A 22,803-nucleotide genomic window follows, 5' to 3' on the forward strand; every position below is an offset into this window, starting at 1 on the left:
ACCCCCTTCACCACCACCACCACTGTTGTCACTAATCCTACCCTCCTCACCACCACCACCACCACTGTCACTAATCCTACCCCCCCTCACCACCACCACCGCTGTCACTAGTCCTACCCCCCTCACTACCACCACCACTGTCACTAATCCTACCCCCCTCACCACCACTACTGCTGTCACTAATGCTAACCCTCTCTCCTCCACTAATTCTAGCCCCCTCACCACCACTGCTGCCACTAATCCCACCCCGTTCACCACCACCGCTGCCATTAATCCCTCCCCCCTCACCACCACCACCACTGCTGCCACTGATTCCCAACCCCCTTCTCCACAGCTACCAATGATCCCATCCCCTTCACCACCACTGCCACTGATTCCACCCCCCCTTACCACCACCGCTGCTGCCACTCATCCTACCCCCCTTCACCACCACTACTGCCACTCATCCCATTCCACCACAGCTGCCACTCATCCAATCCCACCACTGCCCACTGATCCCATCCCACCACCACCGCTGCCACTGATCCTATCCCACCACCCCCACCGCCACTGATCCCATCTCCCCCACCACCACTGATCCCATCTCCCCACCACTGCTGCCACTGATCCCATCTCCCCCATCCACCCACCATCCCATCCACCCACCACTATCACCACCACTCATCCCATCCCACCACTGCTGCCACTGATCCCATCCCACCACCACCCCTGCCACTGATTCCATCCCACCACCAATGCTGCCACTTATCCCATCCCCTCCACTGCCACTACCACCACCACTCATCCCACCATAGCGGCCACTGATCCTATCCCACCACCACTCATGCCATTGATTCGATCCCACCACACCGCTGAAACTCATTCCACCCCATCCCCCCACCACTGCCACTCATCCCATCCTATCACCCCCACCACTGCCACTCATTCCACCCTATCCCCCCCACCACTGCCACTCATCCTATCCTATCCCCTCCACCACTGCCACTCATCTACCCCACCACCACCACTGCCACAAATCCCATTCCATCTACCGCACCACCACTGCTGTCACTGATCCCATACCCCCCCCACCGCTGCCACTCATCCTATCCCTTTACCGCTGCCGCTTATTCCATCCCCCCCCACCACCGCTGCCACTTATCCAGTTCCATCTCCCCATCACTACCACCACCACTGTGACTCATTCCAAACCCATGCTCCAGGGGGCCCATGCCTCACCCCTGTACACCTGGATAAGAAGGGCGGCAAATAGAGAAACCAATCCCCTCTCCGCTGCAGGAAGAAAATATAGGGGATCAGTTCCTCTATATGCCTCCCCCTCCGCCCCTTCTATCCAGGTGTACTGGAGTGACGCATGAGGCTAGGTCGCCCCAGAGGTCAGGGGGGCCCTTCATTGTTTCTTGCACCGGGACCCTGAAGGTTCTAGTTAGGCCTCTACCTCAAATGCATTGTTTCTGCTCAAAAGAAGACTTGCAGATCTAACAAAGTGACCGAGTGGCCAGCTCAGCCTAAGCATCAGTCCCCTACGCCCTCTAAACCGAGATCCTGTGACTGTGGAAGACATGTAAAACCTGGGGGAAATGTATTTGGTTTCCATAGTAACCATTCGGATGATTGGGGTTCTAATCTGCAACTGCAGAAATATCAGCTAGAATCTGGGCAGCTGCTGTGGTCAAAGCAGAGTCTTTTATCTAGTCTTTGATGTGTGCAGTTGATTTATGAGTGTTATGTTTAGATAAACTCGTGGCAGGTCTCATCAAGTTTGCCAACATGATATGATCGTTTGAAGCTAGGCTAATGAATCTGACATTTTCCTCCACACTAACATCATCAAGAACTTCAAGATATTCAAAATGCTGCTGATAAATATTAATGTAAATAGCCAAAGGTGTATTAATATTCACTTAAATAGTGCTGGCATGTTCTATACTACCGTCCTAAGGGGAACATTGAAATGTAAACATTAGTTCCTGTCTTTGAAAAGGCTTAGGTGCTAAAGCTAGCCACACCGGGTATAAGCTGATTGTTCAATCCGTCACATTTGAATTGAACTGTATACAAAACCATGTGCGGGCTCACAAAAGAACCAATCTATCTGTACCAGGTTGTAATGAAAGCAGATTTGGATTGGTTGGAATATTTTGCAGTAAAACTAAGCAGACTTATGAAGTAGGTCACATCATTTACAATCTGTACTTTCAAAAAATTTGCTTCACTTCCTGTCCATAGCTAAAACAGGAAGTTAGAATAAATCCCTCCAAAGTGAGGAGATCCCAGAGTGTCACCAGAACTAGTGTCCCCACTGGAAGATTTCCCATCCAATACTGTTCTGCTGTCAACCCAAGATTTGTAATTTTCTATTAATTTCAATTTTGATGAGGATGGTATACTGGACAAATAGAGTGGTGGGCACAGACAGCAATATAAATTCACAAGTTTTCTAATCCCTCCTCACTTTATCCAAAGCAGAAAACATTTTTGCCAATACTATTGATTTACACCTATGCATGTTGCGATTGATGCGTTTTTCCAGCACGTTTTGCGTTTTTAAACGCGTTTTGCTGGTTTTTTTTTGGGCCAATAGAAAATTTTTGAGTGTGACTTTGATGCAACATTACACTCTCTGGCACTCCAGTTGCAAAGTCTCTGTGACTTGAAGTTGCATAGATTTGAAGGGGTTCTATTGCAATCAATGGACTGTGAGTTGTCATAAGACTTTGTGTTCAAGGTCACATTATAGAGCTAGGGTTAAGGGTTGGGGTTGGCGTTAAATGTTAGGGTTAAGGCTTCATTTACACCTGGGTGATGTGAATCATGGGTGGAATCGCCACAATTCTGCCCACGATTCAGAATTGCGGCAAAACATGAGGCGCATTTGTGACGTCATTACTTCTTAATGGCACTCTAAACATGGTGCGATTTTGCCGCAATGGTCGCGCGATTTTGTTTGCACGATTTGTCACGCTACAATCGTGGCATCGCGATCCTGCCTTAGATTCAAATCTCCCAGGTATGAATGGAGCCTTAAGGTTAGGGTTAACGTTATATGTTAAGTGTTAGCTCTAAATGTTAGGGTTAGAATGCTAACCCTAACATTTAACTCTTAACCCTAGCCATTAACCCTCACTTTTAACTCCTAAGATGCGACTTTGGACATAAAGTCACATGCCAAGTTGCAGCTCATTGGTTGCAATAGAACCCCTTCAAATCTATGTGACTAAGTCGTAGCAACTTTAAAAAGATTCCTGCACTACTTTAATGTGACTTTGATGCTGCAACGTCGCACTTTAAAGCCACCCTCAATACATTTTTATTGGCAAAAAAAATGCTAAACGCATCATAAACGCAACACTTTTGGGGAGATTCCATTGAATAATCTGCAAGGGGAAAAAAGTTCCTGACCCTTTCCAAAAAGCGCAGCGGCTGAAAACGAATAGACTTGAACTTGTCCCATAGGAGGCCATGTTAAATGGACTGTAGTGCAATTCTGTAGGCTGCACTAAAAATGCATAGGTGTGAACCAAGGGTTAATATTAATAACACTTTAACATTCCTGGAAATTGGGAAAAATCAGCAGCTACATCCTACCTATCTACATTCAGTTTTTTTTCCATCTGTTCCATTTCCTGCAAGTAAAACCTGTACTAGAGACAAACACACTTTATAATGATTTCCAGCCTTTGTGAAAAAGCTCCTTGATATACAGTATATACATGGGTTAAATGTTCTAAAAGTGCGCCCTTCCTTTCAATAGTATGTCCTGAGTAGGGAGCCTTTACAAGGTGAATGTGAATCCTCCTTCCCTACCATTATTCGAGACTCAACACAAGCTCCTGCTGGCACGATGCAAGTCACAATGACTGTGAAGTCCTTCCAGAGTCACTGTCTGTCATTGCCAGAGTTTCAGGACGGCTGCATCTATTCCTGCGGGTAATCAATAAATCATGTCACCACCTTCACCCCTTCACATGAGGCTATGTAAAAAAGGCTTCTTTATCATTAAAAGGGAGAGAAATCAGCATTCTCCTGTAACACCTTAAAGAAAGACATTCGACAATCAAATGCAGGGAACTTTAAACATCTTAACAAGATGTAAGGGTTGTGCTCAGAAGGGAGCACAGTGCATTTCAACACACTTTTCTCAGTTGTGGATGAAAGCCCCTTATGGAACTTCACAATGTGCCTTTAAATGAAGACTTTTGGCACACTGCAGGAGACTCGCCTATGAATATGGGTTACGGATGAAAAGTTGAGAGGTGGGATGCATGGTGGAATACGGTTATCGGGATAATAAAGGGGGCTTTTGACAAGTGGAGATGTAACCAATGGGGAGGTTTCTTTTGAACATTTGCCTTTTCAAACAAAATCATATTTCTTTATTGATATAAAGCGAAGTAAAAGGGAAGTTGTTGAATTCCCAAAACACATCAAACGTAATAATGCACAAAATAGAGTTTTCTTCTTCTAAGTATGCTTTAAAAAAAAAATAATGTAGGTAATTGCTGTATATAACCTATAAAATTAGTAAAATGAATTCTTTTTTCTTTTTAAAAGTTGCTATCTGGGATTTTTATATCAACGCATTTGATATCGTTAAGATTTCTTATCTATATAAAGACTGACAGTTTCATTTATTACAGGTATTTATATAGTGCCGTCAATTTACACAGCACTTTACATATATATTGTACATTCACATCAGTCCCTGCCCTCAAGGAGCTTACAATCTAAGGCCCCTTACTCACATTCATACATACACATACTATGGTCAATTTAGACAGGAGCTAATTAACCTACCAGCATGTCCTTGAAGTTTGGGAGGAAAATACTTGGTGGCAGGGGCGTAACTACAGGGGTTGCAATTGCAACCGGGGCCCATTCTCCAGGGGGCCTGTGCGGCTTCCCTGTTCACCCACCTGGATAGGAGGGGCGGTGGGGGCAGCATGTGGAGAAATCTCTGTCCTCCTCTTTCCTCCTGTAGCTGCAGGAGGAAAATGGAGGAGATTGGTTCCTCTGTATGCTGCCCCCGCCACTCCTCCTATCCAGTTAACTTGTCTTCTGCTGTCTCTGGGCCCCTGTGTGCTCCCCTGGTCACCCCCCCCCCCTTACTGTCCTACCGTGCTGCCTGACTGACTCCCCCCCCCCCCCCCACTGTGCTCCCTCCCCTCCCCTCTCCTGCCGGTTGCTGCAGGGGATGTGTCTCAATAGAAAACCAGGAAGGGGTCAGTATATATATAATTTATCAGCTCCTTCCTTTTTCTGAATGGACAGTGTTATAGTCAGTGACATTGTAAAAAAATAAAATAAAATGATAAAAAAATAATACAATTAAAATACCAAAAAATAAAAACAACTGACTCCAGTGGGTGGGTGAACTTCCAGGATCGCAAAGGTCACACTTGCAACCGGGCCCTGTCATTCCACCACTGTGGGGAGGCCCAAAGATGGCAGGAAGTGGGCCTACTGCAGAACTTGTGAAAGGGTCCCGCTGCGGGACTGTAATAAAGGGCCCCACAACGAGAGTAAAGGACCCCAGGATCAGTGGGAAGAGCTCCAGGCTTGAAGGGAAGGGCCCCGACCAGGGGTCCAGGGGCCCTTCATGGTTTCTTGCACCGGGGCCCTGAAGGTTCTAGTTACGCCTCTGCCTGTTGGAAACCCACGCAGGCACAGGGAGAACATGCAGACTCCAGGCAGGTAGTGATGTAGTTGGGATTTGAACCAACGACCCTAGTGCTGCTAGGCAGAAGTGCTAACCACTTAGCCACTGTGCTGATAAATGGCCATAGCTGGTTTCTGTTGCTGTATATCCTCTCATATAGAGATGCAAAGGTACGGCCAGACTTGTTTTGAGGCAAAATAATCAGATGCTGACTTCATAAACTCAAATCCTCAGAAGCCAAGTATTTTTGTCTATGCCTATAGAGATGATAGAGGAGGACAGCACAAACATGATACAGGCAGTTATCGTGTTGCTTAATATTTGGGGAACCAGTAGAAACAGAGCAAGGTTTTATAACCTGCCCGGTTGCTTTCTTCCCTCAGAATCTATTGGCACCTGTCTATCTGCAGCATAGACAGATCATAGTATTGGGCAGTAATTATCTGATGTTTTTTGGCATCTACGAGAAATTTAGTCTCTTGTATGCTTTTATCCATGTGTGAAAGAGGTCAATGTACCATAAACAACGTCTTATAAATGCATTTTAAAATATTAAAAGCCTAGTAATTTTGAATATACACGGGGCCAGCCTTTTACATCCTCTTATCTCACTTCTGTTTGTAAACAGTAGTCTTTTGGCACTAATGATTGGTAGCCTGAGACCTTGGGATATAGGCTGTTTAGGTTGAAGCCTGGGAAGTAGCCATTGTGTATTCAAGACAAAAAAATTAGCTTTTCTACTAAACTTAATAATGTAGGTGGGCAATCAAGGTATGTGCCTCAATAATGCAGTGTGAATTTTAAGGCTTGGCAGAGTAGAGCATTCTTTGAAAGAGATGTATGGGGTTGGAAAAAAAAAAACATTTACACCGTCTAGGTCAGTGGTTCTTAACCTGGGTTCGATCAAACCCCAGGGGTTCGGTGAGTCAGTCTCGTGGGTTCGGCGGAGGACTCGTGATGACACGCACACCCTCCGCTAGTACCACTTCGCTGTCAGGGACTATTTCTCCAATTTCGGGCATGTCCTTCCGCTCCCGCTCCGCGCCGTTGTCATGGAAACACACAACATCCCCACAGTACAGAGCCCGGACCTGGCGGAGTGATTCACATGTCATGTGACACTGACACACTGTGAGTCAGTGCACTGATGGCGAGGACAAGGACAGACTGAGCGGAGTGAGAGCGAGGACTCGGAGACTAGAGGGGAGAGAGGTCCAACTCCTAGGCTTAGTGAGTGGTGGCCCACTCAAGTGACTCACTGAGTGAGTTTGACACCAGTCTGGCATCAGACCCAGGCCAGAGCAGGCCGCCGACAGGCCACGCACTACTAGGCCAGCGCAGCAGCCAGCCTAGAATCAGGAGGACTAAGGTAAATAGATGTGGTGGTGTGGTGTTCTCTGCAGAGAAGTGTTTTACTAAAGAGGCGCCCACCCACTGTGTATAACAGTTATACACAGTGAGTGAGTGTGCAGTATTGGTATGGCATTTTTTTTTTTTTTTAAGTTAGGAGAGCCTTTTTTTTTTTTTTGGGTTAGTTGGTTGGTAATGCAAATGGTCAGTGCTCCGTATTAATGCAAATGGTCAGTGCTCAGTATTAATGCAAATGGTCAGCGCTCAGTATTAATGCAAATGGTCAGCGGTCAGTGTTAATGAAAATGGTCAGCGGTCAGTGTTAATGAAAATGGTCAGCAGTCAGTGTTAATGAAAATGGTCAGCGGTCAGTATTAATGCAATGGTTTTGTTCTTTAATGTTTTTTTTTTTCATTTTGTGCACCTATGTGTATATATATATATATATATATATACAGTCCTAAATATATACCTATGTTTTGAATTTGAAAAAATCATATTTTATTTTTCCAATTAAGAAGGGTTCGGTGAATGTGCATATGAAACTGCTGGGGTTCAGTACCTCCAACAAGGTTAAGAACCACTGGTCTAGGTAGATGCAGCATAAATCTGATGCTGCAGCTATCCCCTGCCAGCTCTGCAGTGAAAACTGAGTGATCAAACATCTCTGATTGCTCAGTTCTCCTATCCACTCTGAGCAGAGAACAGGAGAACATTTACTGGCTCTCTGCTCTGCCCTTCCAGTGCTGGGCTGTGGAGGGGGCGGGAGTAGCTGGCTCAGTCTCCCAGCAGCTCTGTGAGAGGCTGAGCCAGCTGCCGGTCCAGACATGTGGGTGGATCCCGACTGTAAAGTCAGGATCGATCCAGAGCCTGGACCGGCTGAGTGACGTTAGCCAGCAGCGGACTTTGAGTGTTTTTAAAAGTGTATTACAAGCGTTTTAGAAGCATATTACAAGCATTTTAAAGCTTCAGGCCTTTCTGTTTAGCCAATAAAAAGCACTAGAGGGAGGAGTGGGGGAGGATATTAGGGATGGAGAGCTGCTGTTTGAGGAGAAAACACGCAACAAAACGCTTGTAAAACATGAAAGTCATGCGTTTTCAGGCTATTCTATTGAAGTCTATGGGGCCAAAAGCTCTTGTTATCTGTCAAAAAGAAGCTCATGTACTTTTTTGAGCGAAAGGCATGTTATTTCTGGTGACAGAACACTCAGATGTGAACAGAAGCCATTAAAATGAATGGGATTTGTTAAGCATTTTTAGAGCTTCAAGCAGAAAATGGCTTAGGTCTGAAGAGGTCCTTAATCTCCTTTCACACCTAGGCATTCCTGATTGTGGATCACCACATTTCTGCCTAAGATTCCCGAATTGCCGCAAAACGCTGGACTCGGTTGAGATCCTGTTACTTTTAATGGCACCCCAATCGCGGAAAACACAATTTTTCCGCGATTGTCGCCTGGCAAATTACACCAAAATTGCGCAAACAAAATCGCAGGATGCCCGTCGCCTAAAAAATGTTCCGGAACTACTGCTGATAAATTGTGGCAAAACCATAAAATAATGGGACCGCAAGCGCATCCCACATTTTTCTATGATTCGTGAATCGCGGGTGAAATGTGGAACACTTGGGTGAAAACTGAGCCTTAAGGCCCGTACACACGTACCGATCGTCGTCATACAAACGTCGGCGGACGAAAGATCTGCCGATTGTACGCTTGTTAGTATGGTGCCTCCGACAGCTGTCTGCGCACATTCTGCGGACAAGAGTCTTTCTTGCAAACATAAAAATTTTTGTATGCCGACACCAGAACGGACGATTGTTCGCCAGTCAGTACAGAAATCAGCCGACAGACCGCAGATTTGCAAGACTGGGCATGCTCAGAAAAGAAAAAACACAGGGAAAGTTAACCATTACATGACATCACTTCTGCAGTCAGCTGAAGTCGGCGGACAAAATTCTTGAGCTGTCTTTGCACTTTTCAACAGACATCGACATCCCGGGGAGAAAAGACGAACGTTTGCATGACGACGATCGGTACGTGTGTACGGGCCTTTAGACTTTTGTCAGCTGAAAACACGTCACTGTGATCCATAGGTGAAGTACAGCCAAAATAACTTTGGCTCTACTTATCCTTTAAAAAAGAAGGTATTCACATGCCATCTATTCCATTACAAGTCCAAACAATATGGGTTATTTCCTCGTTTAAGTAGCTATTCAAATCATTATGTGCCTCCACAACTACTGTTTTTTTTTTTTTTTTCTAAATTCAGATACAGACTAACATTGCAGAGCCATTTTTCTAGACTTAGAGGTATATACTCCAATTGGTGTATATCATTCGTGCCTGTGGATGGCCTATTGGAGGGGGGGGGGTTGTGAATATAAATAAATAAGGGAAGGGGGTGGTGTTAGCAGCTGCTATAGAATAGGTATTGAATGAGTAAAGAGAAACCCCAAAATAGTTGGGATTTATTATAGCGCTTGCTATTACTAGCCAGGGGTGGAAAATTGCTTGTCAGTAGCCTGGGTAGAGATATATGAGGCAAATATAAGGTGATAGAAATACATTAGATAAATAAATAAAATGATGAATTATTGAACTCTATAAATATAACATAGACTAGATGAAGATAAATCACAATAATTACAGTGTAAAATCAATAAATGGTCATAATAAATTAGGTCACAAAAAAGTCAATCAAATCACGTATGTGTCTTAAAGTGCAAATAAGTGCCAATGAGTCCAAATAAAGTTCATAAGTGACTTTGGTGCATAAAAAATAACTTTGGTGCCAAGGGGGGAGAAAGTGCAAGTGCTTGTGCTGGGTCCTCCAGTAGTCCAACTGCTGGTACTTCGCAGCAAAACCATAAAATAATGGGACTGCAAGCGCATCCCACATTTTCCTATGATTCGGGAATCGTGGGTGGAATGGGGAACACTTGGGTGAAAATGAGCCTTAGACTTTTGTCAGTTAAAAAACACATCACTGTGATCCATAGGTGAAGTACAGCCAAAATAGCTTCGGCTCTACTTATCCTTTAAAAAAGAAGGTATTCACATGCCATCTATTCCATTACAAGTCCAAATAATATGGGTTATTTCCTCGTTTAAGTAGCTATGCAAATCATTATGTGCCTCCACAACTACTGTTTTTTTTCTAAATTCAGATACAGACTAATTTTGCAGCCATTTTTTCTAGACTGTATAAATGTTTTAGGTTATTTGCCCATCATCAATTTGGTATATAGAAACCATAACTTCTATGGAATAATTATTGGGAAGCAATTAGAAAGTATAACCAATAGGTGGAAATTTACCTTTAAAAACCCCTATATTTATTTAAATGTTATCCTCTTTTTTTTGAAGACATATTTTCTTATTTTTAATGTTGTGATTCCTTTTATGTAATGCTTTAGATGTAGGTTTCCCAAGAAAGCCAGCAGGTGACATGCAGGAAGAGAAAGGAGCTTGTGTTTCTGCGGCCGTATCCGATGAGTCTGTGGCTGGTGACAGCGGTGTATATGATGCATGTGCAAAACCGTAAGTATCAAAGACAATAGAGAGAGACTAGGGGTTTTTCTAGTGTCACTAATGTGGAACAAGCATGCAGTTTGAAACTTCAGACCTTTGAGCATTCGCAGCTTTAGAACCCACACATTTTGTAAGGCATCCCTATCCTAACAGGTTTCCTTTTAAATGTGAATTTTAACTATAAAATATTTGTTCCTCTACAGCTTTAGTGACCTAGCCTACTTATAATAAATGATTCCCCATGTCATTCAGGCTGCTGGATCCTGTAGAAATCTTCTGTGCAGGGTGTCTGGTCCTCTTCCTGGCGCTGAACTTCCAGTTCTGCAGAGCTTAATAGGTTCAGGTCGCTGTGTTGAGCTCAATAGAAGGGGGACTATCTCCCTCTTCCCCTCTCAACCCTCAACCCTTAGCCCCCGTTCACACTGGGGCGACACTACTTCACCGGGCGGCCTCACACACCTCGGAGCGGCCGGCACGGACTTCATAACATTGAAGTCTATGCAGGTCGCTCCGGGTCGCCCCATAGAAGACTTTTTCTAAGTCGGAGCGGCTTGTGACGCTCCTATTAGAACGGGTCCATAGCTTCTGTATGGCGGGCGACCTGTCAGGCGACCAGGTCGCCTGACAGGTCGCCCCAGTGTGAACGGGGGCTTAGGCCTTATGCTTGTGGATAGTGTGAACTGCATTTAACAAGATCTCTGAATGAAGGAAGATGAATGCCTGTAACATGATAACTGAATGGGGGAGAGAATGTTGTCAGTGTACACTATACACAGTATTATCCCAATAGAAGGAGGAGGGATCAGGTTTCCCATCATTTTCTATTAAGTTCAGCCCTGAGACCCAAACCCTTAAAGGTGAAGTACAGCCAAGCTTGTTTGGCTGTATATCTCCTATGGATCACAGGAGTGCAGTACGTTCTGCACTCCTGTGACCTGTTTTCAGCAGATAGCAGGCTGAAGCCCGCCGTTGGCATGACATCACAAAGCCAATCCAGGCTCGGGCAAGATGGCGACAATGGTGTCAGGATCCACCCACATGGACTGGCACCCAGCTCAGCCTCTCAGCAAGTTGCTGAGATCCTGAGCTGGCTGCTACTTCCCACCTCCACACCCCAGTGAACGAGGAGGGGGCAGAGAAGAGAGCTGTCAGCAGCTCTCTGCTCATGGAGCTGTGAGAACCGAGAGATCGTTTGATTTTCAGTGTTAGAGGCACCAGGGGACAGATGCTGCATCCACCTAGGTAAGTAATAATCTTAAAAAAAAACAAAAACAAAAAAAAAACATACATCTCTTTTAAGGCTGTGCAGCGGCAGAAATTCATGCATAGTAAGATTTTAAGTAAATTGGGTAACTAAAGCTGTAGGAAAATAAATATCTAAACTTTATTTTAAAAAAAAAAACAGTTTGTTATTTATTGTGTTGAATTAGATTCAGTCTCCAGGAAAGAGACCACTGAAGGAAAATACATATATACGGTATAGTTCCTCCTTGCCTCATCACAACTCTAGTAGGCCTGAGGGCTTATTCAGATCAATTTTTGAGGAGCGGGCAGGAAGAGGCACCTCACCAAAATAAACTGAAAGAACAATTCACTTCTGTCTCTATCTTGGCTGACCCCCTAAATTGCTCAACACACACGTTAAAATTCTGCAAATTTAAAAGCTAGTAATAAAAAGTGAAATGAAATCACACTTTGGGTCCTTTCACACGGCCCGCATCCACTGACGGCGCCGTTCTGCTCAGCGGGGGATCGATCCGCCGATCCCCGCTGAGCAGGCGGGTGGCAGCTCTTTGTGCAGAGATGGAGCTGTTCTCTATGGGGGAATCGGATGAGAACGGAACGCCTGTCCATTCTCATCCGATCCGATCCGATCTGCTGGACGGATTGAAAAAAAGGTTTCCATCCGTCCGGATTTCACGGATAGGATCGGAAGTGGATATGTCTCCGCTGACATCCGCTGCCCCATAAGGATGCATGGAGCATCCAATCAGGTCTGCCTGAAAAGCTGACAGGCGGATCTGATCGGATCGTTCGTGTGAAAGGACCCTTACAAGCTCTCAAAAAAGCTTTGTATATCACTCCATTCTATATTGTGATGTGCTTGGCTTTTTTGAGAGATTTGTGCTAGTAGAGAGAGAATAGTCAAGACCAGAGACTGTTGAATCAAACACAAATTAGGGCGCTATATGACCTGAGTCATACAGGAAAGGTGAGAGCACTGTGAGTGGTGATATTCCTGCACTGTAATATTTGGCACCTGTTTGTTATTGCGGAGATGATGAGCATATGAACTTGTTTTTTTTTTTTTTTTTTAATATACATGGGGAACACTAAAGTTCACCGCTAAAGATTTGGGAGTGAAAATAGACTTTGCACACATCAATTTAATTCTATGTGTATTTTTATTATTTATGTATTTGGTTAACATATTCACAGCAGCTCATGGTACTGATGGTAATTTTTTCACGTTGATTTGATGTTTGATATGTGATTAATAGATTATGTAAGATAGAGGCACTTTATGTATATTCATTTTGTACATTTTTTATATCATTATTTAATGAGCAGTACAGCACCTGCTTTATTTTGGCTCTCTAGTGGTGGCCAGGGACAGCTGGTGTACATCAAAGGCTATTCTGTTAGAAACAAGATTTATTTACCATCAAGGTAACACATTGTATTGGAAGTTTTTCACAGGCTGTGGGAAGAAGTATAAATGCATGTTTTTAGTGATAGTATATTAAGACCCCGTTCAGACAGGGGCGACACGACTTGATGGGGCGACCTGTGAAGTCGCGGTGCACAGTGCACCACGACCTCGGCGCGACTTGCACGGACTTCATATCATTGAAGTCAATGCAAGTCGCCTCCAGGTCGCCCCAAAGTAGTACAGGACCCTTGTTCTAAGTCGGAGCGACTTGTGTCGCTCCTATTAGAACGGGTCCTGTGCTAATCAATGGCGAGCGACCCACCGTGACTTGTCAGGCGACTAAGTCGCCTGACAAGTCGCGCTAGTGTGAATGGGGTCTTATACTTTAGCTAAATATGTGTTTTGCTATTCTTTCTGAATACTACTTGTAATGACCTAAAATGCAGGACTAAAATTAACTTAATCTGCTCATAAAAACATATCCAACATGTCAAACTTTCTTTAAGCACAAAAGGGTATTTAGTAAGGCATAGGTTATGTCAACAAACTATCTTTTTCTTCCATGTCCTAATGTTGTCTTTTGCCCTCCCAGGCCTTGTGAAGATGTGGCATTTAGTGAAGAATATCCAATGCTTGGGGCAGCTCAAGTTCAGTTAATTCTGAGGTGAGAACCACAGCTTTATATCTCAACAAGAAGAAACTTGCCACTACGGTAATGCTACCTGCAGTGTTTATTGAAGCACAAATGTGCAACAACGGGGCTGTCATAAATTGCAAGGATGCTAACAGCTCATAATCATAGATTCATGAGTTTATTTTACACTGTTCTATGGCACTGACACTTTTGATTTAACACTTTACAGAGAACTTTGAATCACTAATATAATTACCTGTCTCACGAAGAAATTTACAATCTAATGTCTCATTTTGGGTAGAGTCTGAAGGAAGACTTGCCACAAACAGCCCCACAGCAATCAGATTGTTCCTTTTACTCCTTATAACAGCAAAAGAAGAATCAAAAGGGTTGCTTTGGGCAATATCTATTGAAACCATTCAAATACAAGACTCACAGTTCCTTCTTTGCTGAATATGCTAAATATGTTTGGTCTAATTTACTTTTTACTGAAATGAATAGAACATTTGAATGTAGTAAATTAATGTATTCTTTTATTACAGCTTTACTTTGAGATGGTGTCAGCCTCAACACCAAAAACCTACATTTATTTGTAATTGCTGATAAGTGGATAGCAATGTATTCTGCTGCCCTCTAGTGGAATGCAGAATTAACAATTTAAAAAAAAAAACTGGAACTACAAGTAGGCTTTTTTAATTTCTGTATCGTAATATTGCTGCGCTAGAACTTAAATTTATGAAGATAACATTTCAAAAAGGGCGAAAAGCAGCCAACACAAATCCTGAAATGACGGATCAAAAGCAATATGTATATAAATGTGGCGCTATTCCAAAAAACTGTTTGCACAGAAAGTTCAAATATGTTATGGAGAGAAAACAACAGTCCCAAGATGACCGATATAGGTGAAGATCCCTGTACAGGTATGAATGAAGGATCTTCATTCATACCTGTACAGGGATCTTCACCTATATCGGTCATCTTGGGACTGTTGGGTTTTCTCTCCATAACATATTTGAACTTTCTGTGCAAACAGTTTTTTGGAATAGCGTCACATTTATATACATATTTTTTATTTTCTGGATAGCATGGAGAAAGGTTAGATCCTCCGTCTGTTTCTATATACATTTGTGTCCTGATTTGGGAGATTTCCCTTCACTTCCTTTCTTAAAGAGGGGCATAGCAGCAAACTGTGAAGTGCATGCCTCACATAGTTCTTTATAGATACCTCTGGGGGTTTGTAATAGTGTTGATATCACCCCAGAGGTTTTGTATATGTATATATATATATATATATATATATATATATATACATTAAAAAAAAAAAAAAAACAGAAAGTTTCACTAACCATAGTGGTGTCACTGGTACAGAAAGTGAGGAAGATGTCCTCACTATAAAAAGATTTAAAGAGTACAATAAGAATAGAAAACTGACAGGATCTAATCACTCCCGACTGTGTTAAAAAAGAAAAAGTGGTCCCACTTTACATTCTTAGTGAAAACCTGTTCTGAGATAGCGTACCACTGCTGATCTCCTTCTGAAAATGCCACATGCTGGGCTTTCATGGTAATTCATTTACATTGTTTTGAATCACGGAGCTGGAAGTACGCAGATTAGAATTCCTGACTCTACTTGCTGTATACCTGTTCTGGGTCAATTACTCAGTAATCAAGCCAGAGACTGTCAAGCAACTAGCAATTTCCAAAAATATTCAGTGGTGGCAGCCAAAACATTTCCTTCTCAACAGGTTGTCTTTAATGTATACTTTATTCTTTAACCACATTTTACCCCTTTGTCCAGTCTTTGACTGTTATTACAAGAATTCCTAAAAAAAAGTCTCAAAACGTTGTTCTAACTCAATGACTTTTCTTTTTTTGTAACCCTAGATATGATTCAGTAAATGCCAGCTTCGTGATAATCATTGGCGAGGCAAGATACCATCCCTCCCGGGTCCAATATGATTCCAGAGTGTAAGTGAAATACATAGTGTTGGCAGTCACTGCACACATAATTAAGGCCCCATGCACACGGGTGTCATATTCTACAGATGTTTACCCAGGAACTTGTGACGCCCATGTGCAAGGGGCCAAAAACCTGAGTAATGTTGAGTATAGGTGAGTAAAGGAGTGCAAGCGTATAGACGAGTAAAATTCTTCATTGCCAGTATTGCAATATATAGATATATTTTTTTTTTATCAAAAATTTAGAATTTTATTGAGTTTCAAAATTTACAAACATACCTTCCACCATTCTGTTGAAACAGTTACCAAAAATCACCCCCCTCCCAAGATCCCTCCCTCTCCCCCTTCCATTTCACTTTACTCATCCATCTCTTCATTGTCCCTCCTCCCCTTCCTCTCAGTCTGCTCCCTTCCCTCTTGTATTCTAATTCACCCAAATGTCTGTGTATTTCCTGGTCTTCTTGAAATCTGCCCAGTTGAGAAACTCTCCGTATGATCTTCCGCTCTGCTACCCAGATACTCCATATTATATATATGTTCTACTCTTTTACACCAATGTCTAATTGTGGGGCTTTCCGGATCTAACCATTTTTTGGGATTGCCCATTTTGCGGTGTTTAATAATCTTGGAACAATCGTACTTTTATCGTTTTTTTTTATTTTTATTTACTGGTTTTATGAAATAAACATACCCAAGGATCGTCAGTAATATCTACTGTAATTTCGTCAATATATTCCTGCACCTTCTGCCAATAATCATGGATCTTAGAACAGTCCCACCATACGTGAGCCATCATGCCCAGCATATCACAACCCCTCCAGCATAATGGGGACATCTCTGTTTTTTTGTGCTCTTCCCAGTGTTCTATACCATCTCGATAAACATTTGTAGTTCAGTTCAATGGTATTTACGTCGACCCCATAATTATGGGCAGCCTTCAGCAATACATTTACTTCTTGTTCCTTTAATCGTTTTCCTAACTCCTTTTTCCACATCTCTATGAATGGAGGCATCCTCAGGCCAGCCATTTTCATAAGCATTTTGTATATTTGAGATATACTATGTTTTACTTTTGTTTGTGGGTTAAATTGTTTTTACACTAAGTTCAGATCCTTCTTGGATCTAATTGGTTGTGGTAAGGATCCCACAAAATGCTTTACCTGAAAATATCTCCATTCATTCAGGTATATATTTTCCATTTTGGTTTTAAGCTCATGATACGTTCTTATCTTCCCTCCATTTTTTGTCTTAACTGCTTGTTTTTGATCCAATTAACAAATTGTGTCTCATTCTCAGGTGCAATATACTCACTTTTGCTCACGTAAACATTAAACGCATAAACATGCGAGTAAATTACTGCACTGTACTCTGCAGAGCCCCCACCCCAAAGCATCCCCTATGTTGAGAGCATGTGGCCTGGAATTTTTCAGGGGGGGGGGGGCAGCTCGCTCATCCCTTCCCCTTTCCTGACCTGCCCCAGACTGCATGCTCAGGAAAGGGTCTGGTATGGATTTCAGGGGAACCCCCACACGGTTTTTCTTGTTTTGAGTTATCAGTTATTAAAGCGGAGTTCCACCCAAAAGTGGAACTTCCGCTTTAGGGAGTCCTGACCCCCTGACATGCCACATTTGGCATGTCATTTTTTTTGGGGGGGGGGCGGGTACCTAGTTTTGACAGGTACCCGCTCCCACTTCCGCTCGGAGCGCCGCGGCGCCCTGAACGGAAGTACTCCTCTCCCCCTCCCTCCTTGCAATCTTCTGGGACACGTCAGAGGTCCCAGAAGATTGCCGGCCAATCACGGCGCGCAGCGCGACTCGCGCATGCGCAGTGGGTACCCGGCTGTGAAGCCGCAAACTGTAACAGCCGGGTGCCCACAGCAGTGATGCCGGCGCCGAGGGAGAGGATTGAGGCTTCGGGCGGCCGCATCGCTGGACCGTTGGACAGGTGAGTGAATGGCTGGAACTCCGCTTTAAGGACTCAGCAGCTGGCTTCCTAGCTCGCTTCTTAACAACCAGCTATTCTTCACACAGAATTTGAATCGGTCAATCGTTTTTAGACCGATTGGAATTCTGATCATTCCGAAAATTTGGAATTCTTTACAAAATGAAGAAACCGAAGACATTTTTCATTTCTGTCGCACTTATCCAAAGTCACAATAAAATCACATCAAATTCCCGTCAAGGTGCATAGTAAAGTCGCAGAGGAAATTGCACTGATTTTTTAGTTACACAAGTGTGAGTGGAGCCTAAAGGATGTTAAAGCGGAACTAAACTCCCAGATTTAACCGTTTCAAAAAACAGTTACCTGCCGGCACTTGCCAGGAATGTAACTGTCCCATTTGCTTGTGCTTTCCGCCAGACTGTCAAACCATCAAATGGCTGCTGTCATAACTGACCACATATGCAGCATCATGGCAGTTGAAGATCAAACAGAGTCTAAGCTACTGTACCTTGGCTGAACTCGATAGGAGGGTTTAGTTCTGCTTTAAGTGCAACCCATAAAAAACATCCATGATTATACCTCTTCTGCATGCTCTTTTTTTTGCTGTTGGCCCCTCTTTCAGTTGAAACACCCCATCACATCATACAGACTTTTCGTGTACGTGGTCCATTTCATTTACTGTCAGTGGCCCCTATTTTGTCTAAAACTGGCCCTGAAGAGAAGCAGATGCAAAAGTAAATATGCATACATTCTCCTTTTACTCCTTAAAAATGAATTTAAATGGCAGCCTTCAGTTAGTTTCACAAACCCAAAACATCAAATATTATTGCAACCGGATCTTTTAATTAGTAGCGTACCTTTGCAAAAGTCATAGTTGACTTGGGGTGGAACCAAGCCATGTAACCAGGGAACTGCTGACTGGTTGGTGTGCAGGAGTAGACAGGGCTGCTGGAGTCCCTATGCGATCATTTCCTAAGGCATTTAAGATCGTGCTTGCATGCACTTTTTCAATGTGAGTTTTCTGTATGATTTGTTTTCATCTTTAACTAAAGGATTTTACAGGATTAGTGCTTTTTCTGCTTTGATCTTACTCGGTGTATAAACAGAGGGAGTCTATTAACACTAAGAAGTGTATTTGAATGGGGAGTTATTGCCACAGGAATATACCTAAGCTGTGTTTGCTTTTCCAAGATTGAAAGGTAAACAAAATTTTCCAATTTTAGGTGGACGGTTTAAATTTACACGTGAAGATTTAAAGATATACAGTTGACAAATAAATGTCCAGGACGTTTTGTAATAATAGGACTTTGTGTCAGAAATTATAAATCTTCAGCTCAATCTGTTTTATCGATTTGTGGTTCTATAATGGATATGTACAGTATCTCACAAAGGGGAGTACATCCCTCACATTTTTGTGAATATTTTATTATTTTTTTTTTCATGTGACGACACTGAAGAAATGACACTTTGCTACAATGTAAAGTAGTGAGTGTACAGCTTGTATAACAGTGTAAATTTGCTGTCCCCTGAAAATAACTCAACACACAACCATTAATGTCTAAACCGCCGGCAACAAAAGTGAGTACACCCCTTGAATGAAAATGTCCAAGCTTGGCCCAAAGTGTCAATATTTTGTGTGGCCACCATTATTTTCCAGCACTGCCTTAACCCTCTTGGGTATGGAGTTCACCAAAGCTCACAGGTTGCCATCGGAGTCCTCTTCCACACCTCCATGACTACATCACGGGTGGATGTTAGAGACCTTGTGCTCCTCCACCTTCCATTTGAGGATGCTCCACAGATGCTCAATAGGTTTTACATCTGGATACATTCTTGGCCAGTCCATCACCTTTACCCGCAGCTTCTTTAGCAAGGTAGTGGTCGTCTTGGAGGTGTGTTTGGGGTCGTTATCATGTGGGAATACTGCCCTGTGGCCCACTCTCCAAAGGGAGGGAGATCATGCTCTGCTTCAGTATGTCACAGTACATGTTGGCATTTATGGTTCCCTTAAAGAACTGTAGCTCCCCAGTGCAGTACTCATGCAGCCCCAGACCATGACACTCTCACCACCATGCTTGACTGAGATTTCATACCTGAGACCTTGTAATACTAACGAGTCACATGACACAGAGGGGGGGAAATGGCTAATTGGGCCCAGTTTGACAATTTTCACTTAGGAGTGTACTCGCTTTTGTTGCCAGCAGTTTAGACATTAATGGCTGTGTGTTGATTTATTTTGGGGGAGGGACAGCAAATTTACACTGTTATACAAGCTGTATACTCACTACTTTACATTGTAGCAAATTATCATTTCTTTGGTGTTGTCACATGAAAAAATATAATAAAATATTTACAAAAATGTGGGGGTTGTACTCACTTTTGTGAGATATTGTACAAGTCATATTTGTATTTATATATTTAATGAATATATTTTTAGAGATCAGTCTAAAAGATGTATGATGTTTTATATATAATTGTGTTTGTCAAGTGTATGCTTAAATGTATGCATGTAGCAGCTATAGCTGGGTTGTGGTTTCTGTGGTGTTTTTTTGTTAAGTGCAGAAGATATAATTTTAATGTATTAGATTTAGTGTAAGTTCCCTTTGTCTGTCTCAGCAACCTTCAGAAATAGTCCCTTCATGAGCAAAGTTGAAGGAAAAAATTCCTCTCAAGTACTAAGTGCTTTGTGATGCACTGGATATACAAGTTCAAAAGGTAGAAAGCATATACAATGGAGACTGCTGTTTTGGTTGATGTCTGATTTATCTCTTTCATCTAGCTATTGCCTTTTCTGATTGCAACTACACAGGCATTTTTCCTTTTTTTTTTCTTTGGGGATTAAAAGTCTTGCAACCACTTTCAACCATATAAAACTAACCATAACAGAAAATGGCAAGTATATTTTTTAACCATGTCTTTGCATTTTGGCTAAAGAAATAGGTCCAGAATACTTGGATGTATTTGAACCTGCGACATATTGCTCTTTGTTCTCCTTTGGTCTATCTGCTTATATGGACTTCTTTTAAGGGAGCTATGTGGGTTAGAATGGAACGGTCCCTAGTGAATTGGTTTTCAAGGTGCAGTATCTAGAACTGCTGTCTTCATCCTTGCTTAACTGCCTAATGCAGCCTTTCTCAACTAGGATTTTGTGGAATCCTTAGGTACCTCCAGAGGTTGCTAGGGGTTCTTTGATTGGTGTAAGTAACCACTGACACCAATCTTCTTTTTAGCTCTCTGTGAGAGGAGTATTCTTCCCATTGACCACAAATGTAAGAAGCATTCTTCTTGATCATCAGATCATCATGCTAATGTAATTTGATCTGTAGATATAGTAAGTAATTAAAGTGGAGTTCCACCCTAAATTTATACTTACCTCCATCTTCTCGCTCCGGGTCACCTGAAAAACAAATGGATAATCGCAATTTTTTTTTTACTTACCTCGTATAGAAGAAAATATACTTACCTTACTTCCTTCTTCCTCCCCTCGGCGGCCACGGCGATTCGTCACTTCCTGGGTTTGCAATGATTCCTGGGAGCTGAACGTCATCGCTCCCAGGAATCAATGCGCCTGCACCGGCCCCGCCGTCACTTCCGGTGCGCGTGCGTCATTTCCTTGCGGCATGCCGAGAAGCTGTGGAGGGATGACGCGCGCGCACCGGAAGTGACGGTGGGGCCGGTGCAGTGCATCGTGGGACCGAAGAAGACGGAAGAGGACGCAGAAGAGGATTGCGCTGGCTTCAAGATGCCCACACCTGAGATGGCAGCGCTGGACAATACTTTTTCAAGGTAAGTATTTCTCCTAAAAGGTAAGTGCAACCCGGGACAGATCAGAGGCTAGCCATTGTGGAATGTACTAGCCCTGACTGTCCCGGGGGTATTTTTATTAAAAAATGTATTCCTAGGGTGGAACTCCGCTTTAAGTATCAAGGGTTCTTTGAGACCAGAATGTTATTTTAAGGGTTCCTCAGTGTTAAAAAGGCTGGCCTATTGAGTTAATAATTGTAAAAATAATAAGTTGGAATTCACAATAGTCATATCTCTTTGATCAGTGACTTAATATGTAGTAAAGATGTGGAATAAACGCTTGCGCCAAAAGTTTTGGATTAATAAAATATCAATAAACAAATAAATAAATAAAAGATAAAAAGTGCTCATGCTACAACCCACAATGGTGTATAGTGAATAAATGTAATATAGTATTACTAGCAGCGCAATACCTCAGTGGACAGATAGTGTGATAAATGATGATATCACCCCTAGCACCTCCAGGTGGTGGGGCAAAAAGCGAATGGTTGACTAAATGTTAAGAATGTAATACCATACAAAGACATGTGTATAGTATAAACAAGTTACAAATAAATGAATCACAACACATAATTTATATGCTTTTTTTTTTTTTTAGCTCACCGCATATACATGTTCTTGCTATATAAGTCCCGGTCATTAGTATCTATTTGTGTGCAAATATATACACAGTGTGTATTTGCATATTCACAATTCACTACCATCTGATGACCTCGCCTATTTGCTGTGTCATAAATGTCCCTGACACATTCATAATTTATTGGGAATCACATTTATGTGTGAGCCCGGTAACACTATTCATCTTTTTTTTTTTTTTGTCATAGCCGGCTTCTCACTATTCCCTGGCGGTGTTTTTTTACTTGTGTTTTCCTTGCGTTTTTCCACTGTACCACCAACGCTTTATATTATGCAAGTATTTTAATAAACTTTGGCGATTTTTAACTTAGTACACTATGAGGAGTCCGCATTTTGTATTCCCACACACCTATCCTTAGGACCACCCGGGCACGGACGGATATTGTAAAGACCTGGACCATTGTCCTAAGCTATTTTTGACCTCCTTGCCGTATGGTAGTGGGGGTCAACAGCTTCTGGTGAGTGTGCATTTCGTTCATATCCCACGAGCAAGGAGGGTATCACCACCATTGTTCTCAATAGCACTTCATATTGACTGAAAGACGGATAAAGATCAGTCCACTATAGCACCTTGAAGAGACTTTATAAACCAGCAACTTCTTTATATGCACCTTATATGGATGCTAATTGCACTTTA

At 42.6% G+C, this 22,803-nt stretch overlaps 1 protein-coding gene across 1 annotated transcript in view; it reads left to right on the forward strand.

Moving 5' to 3' along the window:
• WWC2 (WW and C2 domain containing 2) overlaps window positions 1-22,803 on the forward strand; it is a 354,353-nt gene that overhangs the window by 254,262 nt on the left and 77,288 nt on the right. The window contains exons 12-14 of the mRNA XM_082256568.1: window positions 10,425-10,548; window positions 13,785-13,856; window positions 15,711-15,794. Coding sequence (XP_082112694.1) covers window positions 10,425-10,548; window positions 13,785-13,856; window positions 15,711-15,794 — 280 coding nt within the window. The remainder of the gene's footprint in view (window positions 1-10,424; window positions 10,549-13,784; window positions 13,857-15,710; window positions 15,795-22,803) is intronic.

The sequence above is a fragment of the Pelophylax lessonae genome (assembly GCF_965119305.1).
Source record: "Pelophylax lessonae genome assembly, chromosome: 1".
Taxonomy (NCBI): Eukaryota; Metazoa; Chordata; class Amphibia; order Anura; family Ranidae; genus Pelophylax; species Pelophylax lessonae.